Source organism: Salvelinus fontinalis, chromosome 23, assembly GCF_029448725.1.
Source record: "Salvelinus fontinalis isolate EN_2023a chromosome 23, ASM2944872v1, whole genome shotgun sequence".
Lineage (NCBI taxonomy): Eukaryota > Metazoa > Chordata > Actinopteri > Salmoniformes > Salmonidae > Salvelinus > Salvelinus fontinalis.
This window is the reverse complement of record NC_074687.1, coordinates 8,482,834-8,510,471: the sequence shown is the minus strand read 5'-3', so window position 1 is coordinate 8,510,471 and position 27,638 is coordinate 8,482,834. Positions and strand designations below refer to the sequence as shown.

The 27,638-nt window shown below is 40.4% G+C and overlaps 1 protein-coding gene across 2 annotated transcripts; it reads left to right on the top strand.

Moving 5' to 3' along the window:
* Positions 1-743: 743 nt before the first annotated feature.
* LOC129820819 (guanylate-binding protein 1-like) lies at positions 744-27,638 on the top strand. 2 transcript variants are annotated; one of them, XM_055877807.1, is made up of 6 exons: positions 744-1,445; positions 4,340-4,487; positions 5,176-5,421; positions 5,619-5,721; positions 21,796-21,944; positions 25,294-27,638. In XM_055877807.1, exons 2-6 carry the CDS (start codon positions 4,353-4,355, stop codon positions 25,522-25,524), a joined length of 864 nt encoding a protein of 287 aa, XP_055733782.1. In that variant the 5' UTR covers positions 744-1,445; positions 4,340-4,352; the 3' UTR covers positions 25,525-27,638. The 2 variants fall into 2 exon arrangements, with proteins under 2 accessions (XP_055733782.1, XP_055733783.1); XM_055877808.1 differs by lacking the exon at positions 4,340-4,487.

Below are 27,638 nucleotides of genomic sequence, written 5' to 3'. Positions count from 1 at the left end.
CATTTGAGACGACATTAATCCTGGACACGAATGTATTTTCGTCTACACATCCTTGGGATGATCACATTCCTTGTAAGAAGTAAGAGCAGACACTGGGTCCAAGCATGGGATGCTTCCTGTGGTATTGTTGAATAGGATCCATCCTTAGTGCCCATATTTAGTCTAAGAGTTTGACCTCCAATTCATGGAAATGAAAGCGACTTGAAGAAAACCAGTGTGGATGAACATACAAGGTGTGTGTCCCCTGCTGTATACTATGTAGACTTAGGGTGTGTCCCCTGCTGTATACTATGTAGACTTAGGGTGTGTCCCCTGCTGTATACTATGTAGACTTAGGGTGTGTCCCCTGCTGTATACTATGTAGACTTAGGGTGTGTCCCCTGCTGTATACTATGTAGACTTAGGGTGTGTCCCCTGCTGTATACTATGTAGACTTAGGGTGTGTCCCCTGCTGTATACTATGTAGACTTAGGGTGTGTCCCCTGCTGTATACTATGTAGACTTAGGGTGTGTCCCCTGCTGTATACTATGTAGACTTAGGGTGTGTCCCCTGCTGTATACTATGTAGACTTAGGGTGTGTCCAATGAATCACTCTGTTTTAAAAGTACAGGAACAGATACTAGATTAGATTAGATGACTTTTATTGTCTACTTAAGGCAAATAAATACTTTCTTAAGGTCAGCACTCAGCACACAGTCACCTGACATTATGTAGTCAGAAACAAACAATTCACAGAATCAGAGAGAGCGTCAAAACAGCAGGTCTAGGGCAAGGTAGGACGTCCGGTGAACAGGTCAGGGTTCCATAGCCGCAGACAGAACAGCAGTAACTGGATCAGCAACACAACAAGATAGGACGTCCGGTGAACAGGTCAGGGTTCCATAGCTACAGGCAGAACAGCAGAAACTGGATCAGCAGCACAACAAGATAGCACGTCCGGTGAACAGGTCAGGGTTCCATAGCTACAAGCAGAACAGCAGAAACTGTATCAGCAGCACAACAAGGTAGCACGTCCGGTGAACAGGTCAGGGTTCCATAGCTACAGGCAGAACAGCAGAAACTGGATCAGCAGCACGACCAGGTGCAAAGGGGGACGGGGACAACCAGCTACCACCCAGGACACCATCAAGGCCCGTGAAAAAGTATTTTTTGCAGGCCCTCCAACTAAATAGTCAGAGGATAATCAAGTCCTTATCAGGGCCTCCTACAAGCAAATAGTCAGAGGATAATCAAGTCCTTATCAAAAAGTCATATCAGTTTGGTTCATAGGGTAATGATTTTACTGCAATCGTGATCAAATGGTCAAACTCTTTCACTTTCACGTTATATGCGTTCTATAAAAGCTGCAAGATTTGAGCTGTAGACCACTATACAAGAAGAGCCTGAAACATCTCAAACGATTCAGCAAGCAACTTGCCTGCCCGAAAGCATCTACTCCTTCAAGGTAATTAGTTAATTTATTAGTTCATTCTGCATGTATGTCAATCTCCAGGAAGACTACATCTGTAGCTCTGTACATTGTATTACTATACCACTGTACCATTCCTTTGTGTTACTATACCACTGTACCATTCCTTTGTGTTCCTATACCACTGTACCATTCCATTGTGTTACTATACCACTGTACGATTCCATTGTATTACTATACCACTGTACCATTCCATTGTATTACTATACCACTGTACCATTCCATTCCATTTTTGCTCATTCAAGGTCCCACACGGGAGTCTTTCAATGGTGAACACCTTATGCCATACAAATTAAATTAAATGCCATACAAATTACATTAAATGTTTAATGGATTTCATTTTTTTTTAATTGTCTGTGAGCAAAAAAATTGGTAAAATACATTTAAAATACTATAGTGACTTTAGTTCAACCTAATCAATATATATATTTAGCCTCTTGGGAAGGCTATGTTGGTTTCTAGTTTGAGTTTGAAATACTTGCTTTAAATAAAAGTTATAGGTTACATGTATGATGTATATATATATATGCTGGGGCCAATGGAGGGTGGATAAGAGCCAGGGGCCTGAAGAGTTACTATATTAGAGACCGCAGGAGCAGTAGAGATACTCTTAATGATCGGCTATGAAAAGCCAACTGACATTTACTCCTGATTATTATTTGACCATGCTGGTCATTTATGAACATTTGAACATCTTGGCCATGTTCTGTTATAATCTCCACCTGGCACAGCCAGAAGAAGACTGGCCACCCCTCATAGCCTGGTTCCTCTCTAGGTTTCTTCCTAGGTTTTGGCCTTTCTAGGGAGTTTTTCCTAGCCACCGTGCTTCTACATCTGCATTGCTTGCTGTTTGGGGTTTTAGGCTGGGTTTCTGTACAGCACTTCGAGATATTAGCTGATGTACGAAGGGCTATATAAAATAAACTTGATTTGAATTGATTTGATTAGAAGTTGTAGGCTACATTTATGAGGACTATATATGCTGGGGCCAATGGAGGGTGGATAAAAGCCAGGGGCCTGAAGAGTTACTAGGTATGGGACAAGGCAATCACATGTTTGCGTCACTGATAAGGGTGGATAGCTGTGGATTAGTGATGAGGTCAGGTCAGGTCACACGAAGTTGGAAGGAACAGTTTATTACCCACATCACTTAACTTCCTGCCTAGCAACAAAGATGTAATGTTTAGAGAAAAGGAGGAGACTTCGACCTAAAGGGGGGTATAAATACTGATGCTAGTGGGAATATGTCCTGGTCTTTTCAGCTGTTGGACCCCATTGGACAAATGAAGTTGGTTTCAGTTTTTCCTAGTTGTCTGTCAGTCTTAACTCTGTTTATTTAGAACCTAACGGCTAAAAGAGGCATCCAACTAGGAATAAGCTGGTTTAACAAGCCACGTTATTTCAACAACAACAAAAAAAGCAATATGATGACATTGAATCAACTTAGAAAACTGATTGGATTTGCTAAATTTCATAATTATAACTTTTAATTTCAATCAATTGACATGGTTCACATTTTTGTTGATTTCAGATTGAATTCACATTAGTTGACAACTCAATCAAATATAAAATCAAAACTAGACGTTAAACCAACGTCTTAGACCAGTGGGATTGTTCAGCCATAATCCAAGAGGATGTTGTGCATCTCCTTATTGGAAGCTTGAGGACATCATATTTGTTATAATTTCCATTTTTTAAATATTTTTGATGAAAATTGAAGAAGGGAATTTGTTAAACATTTAATAAAATGTGTATGGCCTTAGGCTACAATAAATATACCAAGTTTTCACCATTGAAAGCCTACCCATGTGAATGAATACAATATAATATGACAGATAAGTAGTGACTTATAATCCTTCTAAAAGCAAATTAATTGCTCTTAAAAAATGATAAAAGTTAAGAAATAAAATTCTGAATATTGTAACAGCTGCATAATGCAGTAAGATAAATAACATTTATTGAGTAGCTGGCTTCTGATATAAGTTTAACAAATGCCCAACTATACCTCATTCCCAAACATTCAATGAATGCTTGAAAATGTGAAAAATGACCATATGGACGTGCTCGCTTTTCACAAATGTGTTTGTAAGTCGAGAAGCAAGTACGGGGAGTTGAACATAAGGAACAGCCATCAAACAGGACAGCGTCAGAACTGGGTACGCAAAGACAAACCAACGTTAATCCTGAAGCGGGGGAACAGAGCTTAGGAACAGACAGATATAGGGGAGGTAATGACACAGGTGATTGAGTCCAGGTGAGTCCAATAATCGCTGATGCATGTGACAGGGGAGAAGTATGTAATGCTGGGGAGCCTGGTATTTTGGTATTTTATTAGGATTCCCATTAGCTGTTGCAAAAGCAGCAGCTACTCTTCCTGGGGTTGCATGTAAAACATAATACAGAATGACATAATACAGAACATCATTAGACAAGAACAGCTCTAAGACAGAACTACATAGGGATAGGGAGTGGGAGCAGGTGTGACAGAAAGTATCATGTATTTACTCAAAGGTGTATATGAACATATTTTTATAAGATTTAATAGTGCTACAATGGTCAGTTCCTTTTTAAAAGTCCATAAAAATGTCAATTGAATTCCAGAAAGTCAATGGATTCCAGACAGTTTTGAAATTCAAGTATTCAGGTAAATGTTAAATATCTGAGGTGGGTTTGGCATGTGCTTAGCTACAGGTATCCAACTTGGTGGAACTTGAAGGTGCATCTTCAGGATAATGGTTTGGTCTCATGGGAGAAAAAAATATGGTTTAATTGATACGGGTGAGAGATAAATAGCCCATGGTCCTTTAAGAAATGTTGTTATGATTTTTTTAATCATTATTTGGCTAATTGGCTGCTGTACCATTTCAAAGATACCAGCTGAAAATGAACCCAAGTGTTAGAGAGTTCTGGTTCCAGTCTGGTCCGGTCAAAAAACAGGAGACGCTCCACTCTTCAAGAACGGAGAAAATAAAGGATCTCCGGACTACAGTGATGAGGGAACCAGTGTATCTGATTGAGGTGAGACGTTGGTTTGTTAGGGAGTGAACGTTATTTATATTGAGGGATACCTGGATGGCCCGCCACCTGAGGAAAATATTTATTTACCTGGACCTCCACGAGCGTTTGAAAAAACAAACATGTAACCCCTCCCAAAACGATAATTAAAACAAAGTAGCAGGGAATATTAAATCCCTTTTTAGTAGGCAATCAAGGTTGCAGTCCTGGGACCGGATTCAGAAAAAAAACGTTTTACACAAAACAAACTGAAGAGGCTTCTTAAGAAAAACAATAAGAAGGTCATGAGGGTTGTGATCGCTCCCTTAGACAGGACACCGTCTGGACAAATGATTTGTACTTTTAATGTGTTCTATTGTTTATTTGATTTTCTGTGTAGTCCACGTTTGGAAATTTAAATATACAGATCATTTATCTTTTATATTTTGAAATATTTATTTAAATGTTTAAATCATATACTGAAGTTCTAGAGTTAAAGGGCATCCTAATAACAACACCACTAAATACATTTTATTTGTACTTAAATTCAAAGAAAATACGTTAAATATATTAAAAGTGTTTCCAATTTAGTATGACAAGTAATAAGAATATATATATTTTTTTATTATTAAAAAGTTAAAGTATTGGGATGGCCACAACTCAATATAAACAGTTCAATAAGATGTGCCCCACTCTTTCCGATTTAAAAAAGGCGACTCAACAAAGATTGCACAATTCAACCGCCCTCGGTTATGTCCAGTCTGACCAGGCAGTTTCTACAGTGATGATGGAGGAACCAGTGTGTCGGATTAAACACGACATCGCTCGTGTGTTTGAGCCCCTGGAGGAGGCTTTGAGTCATGGATCCTATATTCACCCAGGGGGTTACAAAGACTTCCATGACAACCTACAGAAGCTAACCAAGCAATACAGAACAGAGAGAGGCAGAGGAGTTATGGTATGTATGAGGACGTGGGGGGGGGGGGGGGGGGGGCTAGCATTTAAACACATGTCCATGTTTCATACAATAACCATGTAACTGCTCGTAGGTGATCTAGTACTCTTAATAGCTGCTCTGGTCTTATTTGTGTGTGTGTGTGTGTGTGTGTGTGTGTGTGTGTGTGTGTGTGTGTGTGTGTGTGTGTGTGTTTTCAGAGTGAGGAACTATTGAGAGAATATCTGGACGAGAAGGCTAGAGTGGGGAACACTATCCTCTTGGTCGACCAGACTCTCAGCAAAGAAGAACACAAAAGTGAAGGTAAAGTCTGTATCATAATTACTGTGCCATTTGAGATGTGTGATCAGTTCCAAATTGCATAGACTTTTAACAATCAAATAATTAAATTGCATTTAAAAACAAAAAATAAATTGGGGGGGCAGGAAATGGAAGAAAAAAAATATTGAGGCATTGTACATGTTTCCATTTTTTGTCAAATATCCATTCATATACTTAAATAAAAGTACTAAAATAAAAGTACAAATAAAAGTTTTGGGCTTTGTAACTGAAAAACACAAGAGGCTGCTGAAGGGAGAACGGCTCATAATAATGGCCGGAACGGAGCAGGTGGAACGGCATCAAACTCCTGGAAACCCTGGAAACCATGTATTTGATGCCATTCCACTTAAACACTAAAATACACAGATACAACTTTTTCCATAGTTTTTTCCATCCCGCTTGACTTAATCGATTTTGTGCTGATTAGTATCCTTTGTTTTGACATTTTTTTGGCTTGGCCACAAGATTTCTTACATTTACAATAACTTTGCTCATCAGACAGAGTGCCAGATCTGTCTGAGGTCTTTTATGGTATCATTACAATGAACCATTGCATTTCTTATGTCATCATCAATCCATGAGGCACCATTTGACCTCACAGTGTGTTTTCTTAATGGGACGTGCTTATCAACAATTCTCATCAATATTTTCATAAACACAATCAGTGCCATTTCAGGGTCATGCTCACTACCTGGGACGGCAGGTAGCCTAGTGGTTAGAGTGTTGGGCCAGTAACCAAAAGGTTGCTAGATTGAATCCCTGAGCTGACAAGGTTAACAATCTGTTGTTCTGCCCCTGAACAAGGCAGTTATTCCAGTGTTCCTAGGCTGTCATTGTAAATAAGAATGTGTTCTTAACTGACGTGCCTAGTAAAATAAAAAAAAACGAAACACTTCTAAGCACATTCTTAACTTCATCCACAAATGAGTTCTGATTCAACTCCTTGTAGGACCTTCGGTCACTACAACCTAGTGCTCAGCCATGTTGGTAAAAATAGGATCAATACAGGTTGATGATGTGATGCTGAACCTATGCTCAGGTTGGTAGTGTCATAACATGGAAATAAGGTGTGTCCTTAGTGGACAGTTGATGGCAATCAATTTTCAAATCACCCCCAAAATACATTTTCCTGTTTTCATCAGATACCTTATTCAACATTTCACAAATTACATGAAGATATTTCACATCAGCACTATGTAGCAGCAGCGAGCTAGTTTATGTTTCCAATATGGTAAAATGCAAGAGCTTATATTTAATTCAAAATTAAGTCCTTGCATTGTTTGGGTGGAATCGAGCCTGTGCAGCCGTCTTCATCGACCTGGCTTTCGAATGTCAACCACCGTATTTTTATCGACAGACTATACAGTCTTGGTTTCTCAAATGACTGCCTCGCCTGGTTCACCAACTATTTCTCAGACAGATTCCACAGTGTCAAATCGGAGGGCCTCTTGTCTGGACCTCTGGCAGTCTCTATGGGGGAACCACAGGGTTAAATTCTCGGGCCGACACTTTTCTCTGTATATATCAACAATGTCGCTCTTGCTGCTGGTGATTCCCTGATCCACTGTGTTAACCTTTCACGAGTATCTACCCCGGGTCCGGGAGCACCCCCCACCCCCCCCACACTGAGTAGCATAGCCTAGCATAGCGTCACAATTAAATAGTAGCATCTAAATATCATTAAATCACAAGTCCAAGACACCTAATGAAAGATACAGATCTTGTGAATAAAGCCACCATTTCAGATTTTTAAAATGTTTTACAGGGAAGACAAGATATGTAAATCTATTAGCTAACCACGTTAGCAAAAGACACCACTTTTCTAACTCCATCAGTTTCTTACTCCATCAGGTGCTATCACCAATTCGGCTAAACTAAGATATTGATAGCCACTAACCAAGAAGAAACCTCATCAGATGACAGTCTGATAACATATTTATGGTATAGGATAGGTTTTGTTAGAAAAAAGTGCATATTTCAGGTAGATATCATAGTTTACAATTGCACCCACCGTCACAAATGGACTAGAATAAATACATCGAGCAACGTGTTTACCTAATTACTAATCATCAAACATTTCGTAAAAATACACAGCATACACTAATCGAAAGACACAGATCCTGTGAATACAGACAATATTTCAGATTTTCTAAGTGTCTTACAGCGAAAACACAATAAATCATTATATTAGCATACCACATATGCAAACGTTACCAGAGCATTGATTCTAGCCAAGGAGAGCGATAACGTAAACATCGCCAAAATATATACATTTTTTCACTAACCTTCTCAGAATTCTTCAGATGACACCCCTGTAACATCACATTACAACATACATATACAGTTTGTTCGAAAATGTGCATATTTAGCCACCAAAATCATGGTTAGACAATGACAAAAGTTGCCCAGCTGGTCAGACAATGTCGTGCGCCATATTAGACAGTGATCTAGTCGTATACATAAATACTCATAAACGTGACTAAAAAATATAGGGTGGACAGCGATTGATAGACAATTTAATTCTTAATACAATCGCTGATTTACATTTTTAAAATTATCCTTACTTTTCAATACAGTTTGCGCCAAGCGAAGCTACGTCTAACAAGATGGCGTCATAAGCGATTAACATTTTTCGACAGAAACACGATTTATCATAATAAATTGTTCCTACTTTGAGCTGTCTTCCATCAGAATCTTGGGCAAAGAATCCTTTCTTGGGTCTAATCGTCTTTTGGTCGAAAGCTGTCCTCTTGCCATGTGGCAAGAGACAGGTTAACTCCTATAACGAGTAAAAACATGACCTGAGAAATATTACTGGCTACACTAATGCTTGGAAAAAGAGCAGGTCGGTGTCCACCGCGCGCCCGACGCATCTGGAAAAGAGTTCCTACCTACAGGTTTTTTTCATTTATAGTGGCTGTGATTGCGCAATCGATACCATTCAAATCGTCATCACGTAAAGGCATCCAGGGGAAGACGTAAGCAGTGTCCGTATCCTGATAGCGTTCACAGTGGCCTTTAAACTGACTCCAGATCAGGGGCCAAAATGTGTGAAATCTGACTCCATGTCAGGGAAATTGCTGTAGAATGAGTTCTGTTCCACTCAGAGACAAAATTCCGATGCCTATAGAAACTAGAGACTGTTTTCTATCCAATAATAGTAATAATATGCATATTGTATTGTTTAATCTGTAATGCAATTATGCTAATGAGAAAACAGCACCCCCTGTAGTCGCAAGAAGTTAACTAACCTCCAAACGAACTTCAATACCACACGAACTCCAACTGCTCTTAAATGCTAGTAAAACCAAATGCATGCTTTTCAACCTTTCGCTGCCCGCACTCGCCCGCCCGACTAGCATCACTACTCTGGACGGTTCTAACTTAGAATATGTGGACAACTACAAATACCTAGGTGTCTGGCTAGACTGTAAACTCTCCTTCCAGACTCATATTAAACATCTCCAATCCAAAATTAAATCTAGAATCGCCTTCCTATTTTGCAACAAAGCCTCCTTCACTCATGCTGCCAAACATACCCTCGACTTCGGCGATGTCATTTACAAAATAGCTTCCAATACTCTACTCAGCAAACTGGATGCAGTCTATCACAGTGCCATCCGTTTTGTCACCAAAGCCCCATATACTGCCCACCACTGCAACCTGTATGCTCTAGTCGGATGGCCGTCGCTACATATACGTCGACAGACCCACTGGCTCCAGGTCATCTATAAGTCGATGCTAGGTAAAGCTCCGCCTTAACTCAGCTCACTGGTCACGATAACAACACCCACCCGTAGCACGCGCTCTAGCAGGTATTTCTCACTGGTCATCCCCAAAGCCAACATGTCCTTTGGCCGCCTTTCCTTCCAGTTCTCTGCTGCCAATGACTGGAACGAATTGCAAAAATCGCTGAAGCTGGAGACTTATATTTCCCTCACTAACTTTAAACATCAGCTATCTGAGCAGCTAACCGATCGCTGCAGCTGTACATAGCCCATCTGTAAATAGCCCACCCAATCTATCTACCTCATCCCCATATTGTTTTTATTTACTTTTCTGCTCTTTTGCACACCAGTATCACTACTTGCACATCATCATCTGCTCATCTATCACTCCAGTGTTAATCTGCTAAATTGTAATTACTTTGCTACTATGGCCTATTTATTGCTTTACCTCCTCATGCCATTTGCACACACTGTACATAGACTTTCTTTTTTCTATTGTGTCATTGACTGTACGCTTGTTTATTCCATGTGTAACTCTCTGTTGTTGTTTGTGTCGCACTGCTTTGCTTTATCTTGGCCAAGTCGCAGTTGTAAATGAGAACTTGTTCACAACTAGCTTACCTGGTTAAATAAAGGTGAAAAATAAATAAATAAAAAATATGACTCCGGACGTAAACTGCAACTACCTCCAAATCTATTGGCCCAGTAAGCTGCCAGAAGGGAACACGACCAGAAAACATGGGTCAAGTCCCCCAGAGAGCTTTTAGACCTGTCACATGTTCGATCAATATTTGGGTGTCATTTGGATAATCTGTTTTTACTGTAATGGAGCGCATGTACAAGGCTGAGCCGGGCATAAGATGCACTCGCATCTCAAATATTTTAAACCCGGGGACCGATGCGTATCGGAGAATCGTTACATCCCTAGAACAAGTCCTCAGATCTCTAGAGAACTCTCAGATCTCTAGAGAACTCCCAGATCTCTTCAGACCATGACCAAGGCTTGACAAACTGATAGCTGATTGACAGCTCCTCAGGCGACTAAGAAATAGATACACTTCCTCAGTTAAAAAGTTAATTCAAACTTTCTCAAAATACTTTCTCAAAATGTTTGGCTATCTACCAGGAAGTTTGAAAAGACAGGCTGAGTGGGCGGGGAGATTATATTCACGAGCTTGCCTTGACTGACACCCCTTTGAAACACCTATCTCAAGCAACTTTGATGCAGTGTTGCAGTAAAATCGTCTCAAGAAAATGTGGTGATACACAAAGGAACTTAAAACTATATTGAAATTGCATCAATGGTGTATTTTTTTTATATACATCTCCCGTTTGGCATGTCTCTTATGTTGCGGTTCACAGCAGCACTGATGAAAGTGTTGACATGACAACTGCAGCAGAGTTTTGAAGAACCCTTTCCTCCCTCTTGTTCCATGCTAGCTGAAGACCTACAGTAGCTAGCCAGTAACTAGCTAACACCAGACACAGATGAAGACCTAGCTAGCCAGTAACTAGCTAACACCAGACACAGATGAAGACCTAGCTAGCCAGTAACTAGCTAACAGCAGGCACAGATGAAGACCTAGCTAGCCACTAACTAGCTAACACCAGACACAAATGAAGACCTAACTAGCCAGTAACTAGCTAACACCAGGCACAGATGAAGACCTAGCTAGACAGTAACTAGCTTACACCAGGCACAGATGAAGACCTAGCTAGCCAGTAACTAGCTAACACCAGACACAGATGAAGACCTAGCTAGCCAGTAACTAGCTAACATCAGACACAGATGAAGACCTAGCTAGCCAGTAACTAGCTAACACCAGGCACAGATGAAGACCTAGCTAGCCAGTAACTAGCTGACACCAGACACAGATGAAGACCTAGCTAGCCAGTAACTAGCTAACACCAGACACAGATGAAGACCTAGCTAGCCAGTAACTAGCTAACACCAGACACAGATGAAGACCTAGCTAGCCAGTAACTAGCTAACACCAGACACATATGAAGACCTAGCTAGCCAGTAATTAGCTAACACCAGACACAGATGAAAGGGGTAACACATAAGAATATTTTCTATAGATGAATAGGGTAAACTTATTATTATTTTGGCTGACACCCTACAGTCAAATTTTAGCACTGGTTAGAATAGCTATTGAGCTATATAAACCACGCCACCTCTAATAACACTCCTTCTCCGATGTTGGTTAGAAGGTCGTACTTATTTAAATAGGTAAGAGAATATAATGTTACCATTGGTGTATTTAAATGAGAGAGTTAGGGTGATGTCACCCTATCTCTTGAATAATCCCGCCTCCTGAAACCAAGTGTTTGACACGGGAGGGGATCAGTAACTTTATGATCCAACTGTATCAATGTAGAAGCATCAATCATATTTCAGACTTTGGTCATCAATACTTTGATCTGGTTTCATCCAAATATTATCACATTTCATGAAAAACTTGATTTTGACTGTTCATGACCTTTAATGCACTAAAACCTGTGGATTCCTCTCCTTTCCTGCTTAAGCATGTCGTTTCAGACTAAGTAGTTTCAGACTAAATTAAGATAAGTGCCGCTTTTATCACAGAATAATTTTAATTTGAAAGAAATGGTGGTATGACTGGCCCTGGTCAGTCAGCTGACTGCTCTTCCCCCCACACTGCTTTCAGTTGGCTCAATGGAAGATCAATCAACTTCGAGTGAATCTTTGTTTTCACTTTAGCAATTTCCTGCTGGTGGTATGCTAGAAGCCTTGCTTAAGATGTAAAGAAATCCACTGGAATTGATGTACAGTGCATGTAGTTCTCTATATTCAGTAAAGAGACAATATGGAGGCTATATAGAGTAAAGAGACAATATGGAGGCTATATTCAGTAAAAAGACAATATGGACGCTATATACAAGGGGTACCGGTTCCAGGTAAATGTGCTGGGGTAGAGGTTAGTTGATGTACAGTACATGCAGGTTGGCTATATACAGGGGATAACGTTACCAAGTCAATGTACGGGGGGTACAGGTTAGTCTTTTTCGGTTATTGTACCACCAACTGAATTTTGCTCTGTCAGGAGTAGCCCTGAAGTAATGTTTACATACCCTACATTACTCATCTCATATGTATATACTCTATACCATCTACTGCATGTTGCCTATGCCGTTCGGCCATCTCTCATCGATATATCTTTATGTACATATTCTTATTCATTCCTTTACACTTGTGTGTATAAGGTAGTTGTTGTGAAGTTGTTAGATTACTTGTTAGATATTACTGCATGGTCGGAACTAGAAGCACAAGCATTTCGCTACACTCGCATAAACATCTGCTAACCATGTGTATGTGACAAATACAATTTGATTTGATTTGATTTCAAGTAACCCCTCATACGCTTTTTACCAGTAGGCGTATGGTCTCATGAGTCTTCTCAAGGGTTCCCTGTGTATAGGCCAATATCTTTTTGAGCTTCAATCTACCTTTTACTGCCTGGCGGAAAGCCTTTGTTGAATTGAAGCTGGTTCTTAATGCAGGTAAAAAAAAATAGTTTATGCTATTTTCTAAATCACATTAAAAAACATTCTGATGATTTGTGCACTCATTGATCATATCTAGGCATCTGGATTGACGACAGAATTTCCTACGGAAAAAATGTTGACGAGTTAGTTAAGAAATTGAGAATTAAAATAGGCTTCCTGTACAGCAACAGATCATGCCTTTCATTAAATATCAGAAATAAATAATTCAATCAACATTTATTCCACTTTCGACTATGGCAGTACGATCTAGACCAGGGGTGGGCAACTCCAGTCCTCCAGAGCCTGATTGGTGTCACACGTTTTCTACATCTGTCACGCCCTGACTTTAGTTATATTTGTTTTCTTTATTATTTGGTTAGGTCGGGGTGTGACAAGGTGTGGTTTGTTTTAGTTTTTGTCTTGTCTAGGGTTTTTGTTATCTATGGGGATTTTGGATTGTCTATGGGTTTGTGGTGGCCTGAGTTGGTTCCCAATCAGAGACAGCTGTTTCTCGTTGTCTCTGATTGGGGAGCCTATTTAAGTTGCCATTTTCCATGTTGGTTTTATGGGTAGTTGTTTTCTGTTTTTGTGTTGGTCACCGTACAGGACTGTTTCGATTTTCGTTTATTCACTTTGTTATTTTGTATTTAGTGTTCAGTTTTGATTAAAGTATGAACACTTACCACGCTGCGTTTTGGTCCGATCCTTCCTGTTCATCAGACGAAGAAGATCGTTAGAACATTCCCTGCAAACACAGCTGATTAATCAAATGTTATTCTAAACTGAAGATCATGATTAGGTGACTATTGGAGTCAGGTGTGTTAGCTGGGACTGGGCCAAAACTGTGACACCTATCAGGCCCTCGAGGACTGGAATTGCCCAACCCCTGATCTATATGAATGCAGCTTCCACTGTATTGAAGCTCTTAGACACAGTTTACCATAGAGCTCTACATTTTAATAAGGGCGTGGTCTCTTGGTCTCATTGTGACTTCCCTGTTTAAAAAAAATAATACTAATAAAAACAATAAAAAAAAAACATATATTGTGCAATTGCTTCTGCTGAGTGGGAAGAGAATATTACTACTAAGAATATTACTCCTGCTTATTATGAAGAAAAAATACATTTGTTTAACTCTGTAAAGTAAAGGTGTGTTTAGAATTATTTTTGTTGTATTAATGCTATTTAATCTCTCCTCAGACTAATATTATTCTGTTTGTCCTGTGGGTACCTTTGCCACTGTTCCACCCTTTGTGTATTGCGCTGTCATGGTGTATTTGTTGAGATCCATTGGACCTCTCTCTCTCTCTCTCTCTGTCTCTCTCTCTCTCTGTCTCTCTCTCTCTCTCTCTCTCTCTGTCTCTCTCTCTCTCTCTCTCTCTGTCTCTCTCTCTCTGTCTCTCTCTCTCTCTCTCTCTCTCTTCGGAGTGCATGCTGGGAAGTGAGTCGTCAAGCAGGAGTGTTTGTGAGAGCGACTGGATTTCTTTTCATTCTATTGGGTTTTGGTATGTAAATATATATATATTGATTAGTTTAGTTGGTTTAAAGATAATTGTTCTAATTATTAATTAACAAGTAGAGGGGTGGTGGGATAGTTTGAGGTTGTTTGTTTTCGCGAGGGCACAACCAGCTGGTTGAGGCTGGTTGAAATGTCCACTCGTGGGAGTTTGGAGTATGAAAAACTTAGTCGGCGCAATGGAATTAAGATTTTGGCAGAGGTTGGATGTTCAGTGGAAGAATGTGTTTTAGCGGTAGGTAGTATGATTGGGTATGATAGCATTAAATCAGCCTCAAGGATGAATAGCGCAGTAGTGATATTCTTAGATTCTATTGGAAAAGTGAATACGATGGTGGAGAACGGTGTTGTTTTGAGGGAGACACAGACGCAGGTATTTCCACTTATGAATCCGGCTAAGAAGGTTATATTGTCTAACGTACCACCATTTGTTAGAGATGAAGTGTTGGAGAGAGAATTATCGCGTCATGGTCAAATTGTATCTACAATAAAGAAAGTTCTTTTTGGATGCAAATCTCCGTTGCTGAAACATGTCGTGTCTCATAGGAGGCAAGTGCATATGATCTTAAAAAAGGACGTTGATGAACTGAATTTAGCGTTCAGTTTTAAGATTGATGGATATGATTATGTTTTTTACGCTTCTACTGAATCAATGAAATGTTTTGGGTGTGGAAGAGAGGGGCATTTGGTGCGTAGTTGTCCTGAGAAGGAGCGCGCAGAGCCCGGTAGTAGTTATAGTGATGGTACAGATAACGCATCGACGCAAAGGGATGAAACTGCTAAAGGTACAGGGGAAGGAATAAGGTGGGCAGATGTGGTTGGAAAAGGGGGAGAGGAAGGCAGTGTGGATACGGGGACAATTGTGGTAGATCAGAACAAGGAGGGAGGGGAAGCAGTCTGTGAGATTGCGACTGCCGTTGCTGAGGTGGTGTTGGAAAATGAAATTGGAGATAAAGAGGAAATTGAAATAACAGGAAAGGAAGAAGCTGTTTTCAAAGTACCGAGAAGTAAGAGAAAGAATGTAGGGGGTGGTGAAGGGTCTAATTCTAAGAGGAAGGTAGAGATTGATAAATTAGTTGAAGATGAAAAGGTTGAAGAGATGGGGGAGTTTTCCTCTGGGGAAGATAGCGGGAGTGAGTCATCTGACGCGTCACAACAAAATAGTGAGATAATTGGGGAGGAAGGAAGGTATGGAATTAAGAAGGTACGCCAATTTCTGAAGTTGACAAAAGGGAAGAAATATATGCACGATTACAATATAACTGATTTTTTCCCTGAAAGTGAATTGTTTATTGAATCAGCAAAGTTTTTGATGTCAAAAATAACAGGGGGAGGTTTGACAAGCCCTGAAATTGCTAGACTTAAGAAGGTGGTCACGAGAGTGATAAGTGATGTAAATTCTAAAGAAAATGAAAGGGTTTAATTGCAGTTTTAACCCTGTAAAGAGATGGGATGTCTGTATCTTCCTCTGTATATTTTTTTCATTCATGAGCAGTTTTAAGATTTCTTCTTTAAACATAAATGGCGGAAGAGATGTTAAAAAAAGAGCGATAGTGTATGAGTTAATTAGGGGAAAGGGAAGTGACATAAATTTTCTACAAGAAACGCATAGTAATTTGGAAAATTAAGTTATGTGGCAACAGGAGTGGGGGGGGACAGTGGTGTGTAGTCATAAAAATTCTAAAAGTGGGGGTGTGGCTATATTGTTCTCAAGGGGGTTTTTGCCTTTGTCTTATGAGGTTGAAGAGGTAGTTGAGGGGAGGTTATTAAAAGTTAGAGCAAGGTATGAAAACATCACTATGTGTCTGATAAATGTCTATGCCCCAGTGGTGGCAGTTGAGAGGGTATGTTTTTTAGAGACATTATCAAATACCATTGAGAAATGTAACAATGAAGATTATTTATTTATTGCTGGGGATTTTAACTGCACAGTCAGTGATTTAGATAGAAATCACCAAGAACCTCATATAGCCTCAAGGACCTTTTTAAAACGCCTCATTGTAACACATGAATTGTGTGATATTTGGCGGAGTCAAAATGGAGGCACAAGGCAGTACACCTGGGCGCATGTGAGAGAGAACATCATCTCTATGGCAAGGTTAGATAGGTTTTATTGTTTTGAGCATCAATCTCAGGTCTGTAAATCAAGTGTGATAACCTGTTGGGGATGGGGGCGCTGTTTAGACTATTTATGCTAATTTGGCTAATTTTTGAAACGGCTTCCCACAAAATCCTTGATCGTACAATATGCATATTATTATTATTATTGGATAGAAAACAGTCTATAGTTTCTATAGGAGTTGAAATTTTGTCTCTAAGTGGAACAGAGCCCATTCTACAGCAATTTCCCTGACATGGAGTCAGATTTGAGAAATGTTGGCCACTCTTCTGAAGTCAGTTAAAAGGGCACTGTCGTTGCTATGACTATACGGACACTTCTTACGTCTTCCCCTGGATGCCTTTACGTGATGACGATTCCAATGGGGTCGATTGCGCGTTCACAGGCCCCACAAATGAAAAAACCCTGTAGCTAGTCATTCTTTCCTTGGTGCGTAACGCGCGTGCTGGACACCGACCCGCTCCTGTTCCAAGCGTTAGTTTAGCCTGTTATATTTCTCCGGTCATCTTTTCACTCGTTATAGGAGTTAAAAACATCATAAAGTAGTTAATTTAAAGCGTTTTATAGCAATTTATATCCGTTTAGTGCGATTTTGGGACATTTATTTTTGCAACGATGTGAAAAGTTGGGCACGCTTTTCAGTTCATCCCGAACGCAGTTGACATTTCCACATGGCAAGAGGACAGCTTTCCACCAAAAGACGATTTCTCCCAAGAAAGGATCCTTTGCCCAAGATACTGATGGAAGAACAGCTCAAGGTAGGACATTTTTATTATGATAAATCGTGTTTCTGTCGAAACATTTTAGTGGCTTAGGACGCCATGTTTTTTGACGTAGCTTCGCTTGGCGCAAACTGTATTGAAAAGTAAGGATAAATTAAAAAATGTAATAACGCAATTGTATTAAGAATTAAATTGTCTATCAATCCCTGTCCACCCTATATTTTTTAGTCACGTTTATGAGTATTTATGTATAAGAGTAGATCACTGTCTAAGTGGCGCAAGGACTTTTTCTTTACCAGCTTGTCTACATTTCACATTGTCTAACCATGATTTTGGTGGCTAAATATAAACATTTTCGATCAAACTGTATATGCATGTTGTAATGTGATGTTACAGGAGTGTCATCGGAAGAATTCTGAGAAGGTTAGTGAAAAAATTAATATCTTTTGGCGATGTTGACTTTTATCGCTCACTTTGGCTAGAATCAATGCTGGGCTGCTAATTGCTATGTGCTAAGCTAATATAACGATTTATTGTGTTTTCGCTGTAAGACACTTAGAAAATCTGAAATATTGTCTGTATTCACAGGATCTGTGTCTTTCGATTCGTGTATGCTGTGTATTTTTACGAAATGTTTGATGATTAGTAGTTAGGTAAACACGTTGCTCATTGTAATTATTCTAGTCCATTTGTGATGGTGGGTGCAATTGTAAACTATGCCATCTACCTGAAATATGCACTTTTTTCTAACAAAACCTATCCCATACCATAAATATGTTATCAGACTGTCATCTAATGAGTTTTTTTGTTGGTTAGGGGCTATAAATATCTTAGTTTAGCCGAATTGGTGATGGCTACTGGCGTTGGTGGACAAATAAAAGATGGTGGATTATGCTAATGTGTTTTTAGGTAATAGATGTACATCTTTACATATTGTGTCTTCCCTGTAAAACATTTTAAAAATCGGAAATGTTGACTGGATTCACAAGATCTGTGTCTTTCATTAGCTGTATTGGACTTTAATGTGTGAAAGTTAAATATTTTAAAAAAATATTTTTTTTGAATTTCGCGGCACTGGTTTTTCAGTGGGGGGGGGGGGGGTGTGCCGCTAGCGCCACGCTGATCCTAGACAGGTTAACCCCAGTGGGATTTTCTGATCATTGTTTAATAACAGAGGTGGTGTTCATTAATGATGTAAAACCCAAAAGCGCATACTGGCATTTTAATATAACTTTATTGAGTGATGCTCACTTCAGGAAATGTTTTTGTTTTTTCTGGGAGAGGTGGAGGTCTCAAAAGGACAGTTTTGTATCCATTCAACAGTGGTGGGATATAGGGAAAATCCAGATTCAACAATTTTGTAATCAATACACGAGGAATGTCACCAAGGATATCATCAGATCAATGAAAGCCCTAGAGTTTGAAATAGTGGAACTCATGACGTTGATTGAGACCACAGGAGATCGAGGCCATACGCAGGCACTCAAGAAAAAAAAAGTTGAATTGGCAGACCTGCTGGGTATCAGAGCACAGGGGGCATTGGTGAGAAGTAAGTTTCAGGGAATATCTGAAATGGATGCCTCATCCAAATTTTTCTTTGGTTTAGAGAAAAAGAATGGACAAAGAAAAATTATTCATTGTCTCAAATCAGCTGTTGGACAAGAGCTCACTAGCCCTAGTGAAATTAGAAAGAGGGCAGTAGAGTTCTATGCTGAGCTCTACAAGTGTGAGTACAAAGAGGATAAAACAGTGACACAGCAGTTCCTTGATGTGCTCCCAAAGGTGGATGCAGAAGCTCAGGTTGAGCTTGAGCAACCATTGTCTTTGCAGGAGTTATACTCTGCATTAAAAGGCATGGAAAATGGAAGGGCACCAGGCTTTGATGGGCTTCCCGTTGACTTTTTTAAGTCTTTTTGGACTATGTTGGGAGAAGATTGGCTAGCAGTAGTTAGTGATAGTTTAACCGGAGGGTTACTACCATTAAGCTGCAGAAGGGCTGTCCTCACCCTACTGCCCAAAAAGGGAGACCCTAGGGAGGTGAAAAACTGGAGGCCGGTGGCTTTATTGTGCACTGATTATAAGATCCTGTCCAAGGCTTTGTCCAACAGGCTGAGGGAGGTGATGGGGCAAATCATACTTACGGACCAGTCCTACTGTGTTCCTGGCAGGCAGATAGGGGATAACATTTCTCTGATTCGTGACTTTTTGGACGTCTCTAGGGCTATTGGGTTGGATGCAGGTCTAATTTCAATTGATCAGGAAAAGGCATTTGACCGAGTTGAACATCAATATTTATGGCATACGCTTGAGGCGTTTGGGTTCAGCTCTGGTTTTATTGACATGATAAAGGTGATATATGGTGACATTGAAAGTGTATTGAAAGTTAACGGTGGTTTGAGTGCTCCTTTTAAAGTGTGTAGAGGTATTAGACAGGGATGTTCTTTATCAGGGATGTTGTATGCCATTGCTATAGAGCCACTACTAAATAGCATTAGAAGTCGCATTGAAGGGGTGTACCTTTCCAAGGATATTCCTCCTATTCGTCTTTCAGCCTATGCTGATGATGTAGTTGTTTTAGTGAAAAATCAAGCGGAGGTGGATAGTTTGAGTCTAATGGTTGATCGGTTTAGGGGAATATCCTCGGCAAAAGTAAATTGGGAAAAGAGTTGTGCTTTACAGATTGGAGAATGGTCTGGAGGGATCATGGCTTTGCCAGGGGGATTGGAATGGTGTAAGGGAGGGTTTAAGTATCTTGGAGTGTACTTAGGAGATGAGGGGATTATGGAAAGAAATTGGATTGGGGTGGTTGAAATGGTGGAAGGGAGGATGTGAGGAGATGGCGTTGGTTGTTATCTCGAATGTCATATAGGGGGCGAACTATTATAGTTAACAATGTGATTGCCTCTGCACCATGGCATCGGTTGGCAGTTTTAGAACCACCATCTGGTCTTCTGGCTAAGATGCTGCTTTCCGGTTTCAGTTTATTCAAAGGTTGCTTTATGGACAGGAAAATGTGGTGTGGAGGGGGGTAGCAGGCCTTGTGTTACAGAGGGTTGGAGGATTAGGTTTAAAGAAGGCTTTATTTCTGGTTGATAGTAGCCAGATTTCTAGGGAGGGAGTACCTCTGTTTTACAGAGGTCTTCTCAGAGTGTGGAGCATAATGAAGGTGTCCAGACGAACTTCAGCGGAGTCAGTGCATTGGCTGTTGGAGGAACCTCTGGTGTTTGGGGCAAGACTGGATTGTACAACTGCAGCTGTTCCACATTTCTCCAAGATTCTGGTGAAGGGAAAAATAATCACCTTAAGACAGTTAATGGCAATGGCTGGGCCCGACTTAATGGATGGAAGACGGTTGGCTGAACATTTGGGGGTGAGGTCGGAAAGGATTGTTGGACAAATGCTGGGAAGCTGCAGGAAAGCTCTGTCAGCGGAAGAGTGGGGAATGCTTAATAGCCACAAGAAGAAGGAACAAGATGAAGACGTCTCATTTCCAAGATTAGGGATTACACCAAATATCACAGAGTCAGAGAGAAAGGGTATATTGTTGGATTTGAGAGGGTTGGAGGAGGTGGGTTTGGATGAGGTGAATGGGAAGGATTTGTATAGAGGGTGTGTTAAGGTGTTAAATAAAGAGAAATTGAAAAATAGAAAAGACACTCCATGGAGGGTAAAATTGGGAATTGATGACAAGGTAAAGCCAGCATGGAGAGCACTGTACAAACCACCGTTACAAAAGGGTACTGGTGATATGCAATGGAGGGTGTTACATGGCATTATTGCAGTTAATGCTTTTGTATCTGTCATTAATTCAGATGTTAGAGATGGATGTCCTTTTTGTAATATAAGAGAAACCATTTTTCACTGTTTTATGGAGTGTGAGAGGATAAAACCTTTATTGGAAATACTGGAATCATTGTTTAGAGCTGTAGGTGAGATTTTTAATAACAATGTTTTTATTTTGGGGTTTCAATATAGTAAGCAACAGAAAAGAAAATGTCAAATGTTAAATTTTATTTTGGGACAAGCTAAGATGTCAATTTTTTTGAGTAGGAAACATAAGATAGACACGGGATATGAGAAGGATATAAGATGTGTTTTTAAAGGATTAGTGAAAGCAAGAGTAAAAGTGGATTTTGAGTTCTTCTCAGCTGTAAAAGATCTCCCATTGTTTGAGGAGAAGTGGGCATATGAAGGAGCGCTTTGTTTTGTAGAGGAGGGGAAATTATTTTTTTTTGAGGAAATATGTTGAATGTATATGTTCTTTTGTATTTTTATTTTATTTATTTTGTGTAGGAATTACATTCATTGTTTCATTTCTGAAAAGGCAGTGTGTCATTATTTATGTTAACAATTGAGTAGAAAATAAAGGTTTTATAAAAACTCAACTCTCTCTCTTGCTCTCTCGCTCTCTCGCTCTCTCGCTCTCTCTCTCTCGCTCTCTGTCTCTCTCTCTCTCTGCAGTGGAGAGGGTAAAGAAGGAGGCAGCAGAACAGGCTCAGAGAGCGGCAGAAAAGCAGATTCAGATTCAGCAACAGCTGATGGAAAAGATTGAGAAAGAACGAGAGATCACCAAACAGGAATATAAACAAGTGCTGGATGCCGGACTTAAGGTAAGGAAGGTAGGAGAGGGAGATATCTTCTGATATCCCTTTCATATCTAGACAAAAACCTTTACCAAACCATCTTCTTAGCTAGCTGGCTAGCCAGTTCAAATAATGACCACAAATTATGACAAAATTGACTGCAGCCAACTTGTATTCATTATAACAGGAAAATGAACACATTACAAGTTAATTATTTACAAGTTACAAGTTGCTGCCGAATATATTGGCACCCTTGCACTTTTCTAAAATACTTCCCTATTCTAAAATAAAAAACATGTTTGGTCTTCACATGTTATGTGATTGTCAACATTGCAGAAACAAATGTGTTTTGGGAAACTTAAAGTAAACAATTTGAATTAAGAAAGACAAAAGACATGGACAAAATTATTGGCACCCATGAGCTTTAGCAAAGACAACTGCAAAAATATACTTATTTTAGCCATCAATTAGCTTGCTAGACCTTTCTACGGGCAATTTGGCCCCTTCGTTAGAAACAAACTGCTCAATTCTTCAATGTTTGAGTGTAGCCTTCCACCAACAGCTGCTTTCAGATCTCGCTATAGGTTTGTGATGAGATTCAGATTTAGACTCATTGCTGGTCCAGTGTTTATTCTTGAGCCGTTCCTGGGTTGTTGTCCTGCTGGAAGACCCACAACCTTCAACAGAGACCCAGTTTTTGGACATATTGCACTCAAAAAACCTTGATAATGTCTTGTACATGTTCAATACCCCCAGTACCAAAGGCAGCAAAGCAACCCCACAGTATTATCAATGACAACAGCCAGCTCAAAGTGCAGGGCGCGAAATTCAAAAAAATTTTTCTTGTAAATATTTAACTTTCACACATTAACAAGTCCAAGACACCAGATGAAAGGTGCACATCTTGTGAATCAAGCCAACATGTCCGATTTTTAAAATGTTTTACAGGGAAGACACAATATGTAAATCTATTAGCTAATCACTTTAGCAAAAGACACCAATATTCTTACTCCATCAGTTTATGACTCCATCAGTAGCTATCACAAATTCGGCCAAATAAAGATAAAAATAGCCACTAACCAAGAAACAACCTCATCAGATGACAATCTGATAACATATTTATTGTATAGCATATGTTTTTTTCAAAACATTTGCATATTTCAGGTATAATTCATAGTTTACATTTCAGCTACAATCAGAAATTGCACCGAAAGCAGCCATAATATTTACAGACACCAACGTCAAATACCTAATTACTCATCATAAAACATTTCTGAAAAATACATAGTGTACAGCAATTGAAAGACAGGCATCTTGTGATTCTAGACAATATTTCCGATTTATTAAATGTTTTACAGCGCAAACAAAATGTAGCGTGATATTAGCATAGCAGCAATAGCAAGAAAAACTTGGGCGCCCACGACCAGTCAACATGCACGACAGATATATGAAATAAGATCATAAATTGGCTCTTACTTTTGCTGATCTTTCATCAGAATGTTGAACAAGGTGTCCTCTGTCCAGATGAGTCGTTGTTTGGATTCAAAATGGCAAATTTCCCTCTTCACTTAGCATTGGCACTTGCCAAGTGACACGGATTACTCCAAAGTCAACAAAGTTAGAAAACGGAACACGGCAAAACTCCCGAAAAATGTTCAATAATCTGATTAAACTATATTGAAAAAACATACGTTACGATGATATGGTGACATGTATCAAATCAAATCTAAGTTCTAAAATCTGTTCGTCTTTCATAACCACAGCTAAACAGAAGCCATTTCCGTGTCCTCTTTCGCACGCTCCAGAAACAGGATATGGACGGTCACGTCAAACAAAGATCTTTTATTCCACCTCAGACCAAGGTAGACACGAAATTTCTTCTCTCACCGCATCTAGACAGCCAGGGGAAGGCGTAGGAAGTGTTTGTAGACTCCTACGTCACACGCCCATGTATAGGCATGAGGTTGAACAGAGGATAGATTTCTGACATTTCACTTCCTGGTCAGGAAAAGTGCTGCAGAAGGATTTCTGTTTCACTCAGAGAAATAATTCAAACGTTTTTAGAAACTAGAGAGTGTTTTCTATCCAATATTAATAATAATATCCATATTGTACGAGCAAGAATTGAGTAGGAGGCCGTTTGAAATGGGCACGATTTCACTGGCTACTCAACACTTTACCTTGCAGCCATAAGAAGTTTTAACTATGGCCCTGTAGCAGCTCAGACCTTAGGCAGGTAGTATTAATATGACTGTGTTAACTATGGCCCTGTAGCAGCTCAGACCTTAGACAGGTGTATTAATATGACTGTGTTAACTATGGCCCTGTAGCAGCTCAGACCTTAGACAGGTAGTATTAATATGACTGTGTTAACTATGGCCCTGTATTAGCTTAGACCTTAGACAGGTAGTATTAATATGACTGTGTTAACTATGGCCCTGTAGCAGCTCAGACCTTAGACAGGTAGTATTAATATGACTGTGTTAACTATGGCCCTGTATTAGCTTAGACCTTAGACAGGTGGTATTAATATGACTGTGTTAACTATGGCCCTGTAGCAGCTCAGACCTTAGACAGGTAGTATTAATATGACTGTGTTAACTATGGCCCTGTAGCAGCTCAGACCTTAGACAGGTAGTCTTAAACTAAATTAGAGCTCCTTGGCAATACCGATCAGAACTATACTGACTGATGACCAAATGAAACATTCAAAGAATAGAACACCCTCACAACAGTCAAACATGGGGGAGGTTTGATAATGTTCTGGGGTTGTTTCGCTGCCTCTGGTATGGGAGCCTTGAAGGTGTGCAAGACATTATGAAATCAGGAGATTATTAAGTTGTTTTGGAGGGCAATGTTCAATCCGCGGTCAAACAAAAAATGGGTCTCTGTTTGAATGTTATGGGTCTTCCAGCAGGACAACAGCCATAACAGATTTAGACATAGCGTTTCAAATTGTACGGCTCTTTAACTTATTCAAAATAACGGTTGTTTTCTTTCTTTGTATTATCTTCTACCGGATCTATTGTGTTGTATTCTACTACATTCTTTTCACATTTCCACAAACTTCAGAGTGTTTTATTTCAAATGGTACCAAGAATATGCATATCCTTGCTTCAGGTCCTGAGTTACAGGGAGTTAGATTTGGGTATGTCATTTTATGCGAAAATTGGAAGAAAGGGTCCGATCCTTAAGAGGATTACGATAGAAACAGCAAAAAACTTCAAATGTTCAGACTTAAAATAGTATTATTATTATTTTTATAACCACTACAATTATGGATTTTGTTTATTTAGATGGTTGAAGCAGGCACACACCTTTTCCCTTAAAATCTACATTTTCTACTTGTTCATTTGTTTTCATTATTACATTTCAGGAGCTGAAGGACCTAACGGATAAAGGCTTTAAGGAAATAGGGGAATACATGGAAAAAAACAAAAACGGCGTTCAAAGTAACGATAATCCAACTCCTCAGAATAATGTCTCCAAAATGTTGGATGGAGTCGGGACTATTTGTTCCTTTGTTCCTGGCGTTGGCACTGCGATTGGGGGCGGTCTTATTGCCAGTGCCAAAGCTTTAGACTACGCATCAGAACTCGTAAAGTAACTGTCCAGTGTTTACAGATTTCTATCAAATGTAACCTATTAATAATAAAAATATGAGGGAAATATTTTCCTTATTAAAAGAAAAAAAGGTAATTGGGTATGTTTTCCGTGTTGGAATGGTGCGGGTCTGTACAGAAACAGAAGGTTGTGAGTGTATACCAGTCATTGCAGATATTCATGTAAGTAGACCCCTAATTGGTCAGCTTAGCCAATGATGCAGGATGGCATCATTCTCTATGAGGAAATAGCGCACATTTTTTAAACTGTATGTTTGAGATACAAAGTTTGACTATGTTTAAAAAATATATATATATTCTCCAATTATTGCTTTGGCCAAAATTACGAGTATTGGAAGAGTCAACAACAGTATTTCGGTATGAGGTAACAGAATATGTGCGATTTCAACTGGACACATACTTTAAAGGGGCAACAGCCCAAATGCATTTTGTACTTTGTAATGGAAACAAATAAGCAGCAATTGGCCAGCTGAAGGCCAGGCACCACAGGCTGTACTTGGCCAGCTGAAGGCCAGGCACCACAGGCTGTACTTGGCCAGCTGAAGGCCAGGCTCCACAGGCTGTACTTGGCCAGCTGAAGGCCAGCTGAAGGCCAGGCACCACAGGCTGTACTTGGCCAGCTGAAGGCCAGGCACCACAGGCTGTTCTTGGCCAGCTGAAGGCCAGGCACCACAGGCTGTAATTGGCCAGCTGAAGGCCAGGCACCACAGGCTGCACTTGGCCAGCTGAAGGCCAGGCACCACAGGCTGTAATTGGCCAGCTGAAGGCCAGGCACCACAGGCTGCACTTGGCCAGCTGAAGGCCAGGCACCACAGGCTGTAATTGGCCAGCTGAAGGCCAGGCACCACAGGCTGTACTTGGCCAGCTGAAGGCCAGGCACCACAGGCTGCACTTGGCCAGCTGAAGGCCAAGCACCACAGGCTGTTCTTGGCCAGCTGAAGGCCAGGCACCTCAGGCTGTTCTTGGCCAGCTGAAGGCCAGGCACCTCAGGCTGTACTTGGCCAGCTGAAGGCCAGGCACCACAGGCTGTACTTGGCCAGCTGAAGGCCAGGCACCACAGGCTGTAATTGGCCAGCTGAAGGCCAGGCACCACAGGCTGCACTTGGCCAGCTGAACGCCAGGCACCACAGGCTGTAATTGGCCAGCTGAAGGCCAGGCACCACAGGCTGTACTTGGCCAGCTGAAGGCCAGGCACCACAGGCTGTTCTTGGCCAGCTGAAGGCCAAGCACCACAGGCTGTTCTTGGCCAGCTGAAGGCCAGGCACCTCAGGCTGTACTTTGCCAGCTGAAGGCCAGGCACCACAGGCTATACTTGGCCAGCTGAAGGCCAGGCACCACAGGCTGTACTTGGCCAGCTGAAGGCCAGGCACCACAGGCTATACTTGGCCAGCTGAAGGCCAGGCACCACAGACTATACTTGGCCAGCTGAAGGCCAGGCTCAACAGGCTGTACTTGGCCAGCTGAAGGCCAGGCGCCACAGGCTGTACTTGGCCAGCTGAAGGCCAGCTGAAGGCCAGGCACCTCAGGCTGTTCTTGGCCAGCTGAAGGCCAGCTGTAGGCCAGGCACCTCAGGCCGTTCTTGGCCAGCTGAAGGCCAGCTGAAGGCCAGCTGAAGGCCAGGCACCACAGGCTGCACCAAAAGGCTGAAATTACATGTTTGCATCTACCTATCAATAATGAGAAATGTTGATATGTTGATCCATAGTATTATTCAAAAGTAACATACATTCAACTGGTAAACGTTGATTGTTATACGATTAAGGGGGAAAACATTACCTTATGAGGGTGGTGCCTGGCCTTAAGGCCACAATCTAATGAATTATGTTTTATTTTCCTTTATTTAAGTCCCTTTATTCGTCCAGCGTGTTTTCCTTTGATCTACTTTTAGATATTTACTGTAAAGTGTATTGCAATTTTAAATAAAGATTGATTTGATAAACAAAATGATTTGTAATAATGTTACCAACAATTTGTTGATTATATCTAATCTAGTAATGATGAGTCGATTATTAACTTTATAAATAGGTTGACAAAGTTTTGCCAAAAAGTCTAAATACTTCTAATCACGTACATTACTTTATGACAAATAATGTAACCG

Excerpts from the sequence above, each read along its gene's own strand:
- LOC129820819 (XM_055877807.1), top strand. The coding sequence starts at position 4,353 with ATGAACCCAAGTGTTAGAGAGTTCTGGTTCCAGTCTGGTCCGGTCAAA. Across the intron at positions 4,488-5,175 it reads AACCAGTGTATCTGATTGAG|GCGACTCAACAAAGATTGCA; the intron begins GTGAGACGTTGG and ends GATTTAAAAAAG. Across the intron at positions 21,945-25,293 it reads TGCTGGATGCCGGACTTAAG|GAGCTGAAGGACCTAACGGA; the intron begins GTAAGGAAGGTA and ends ATTACATTTCAG.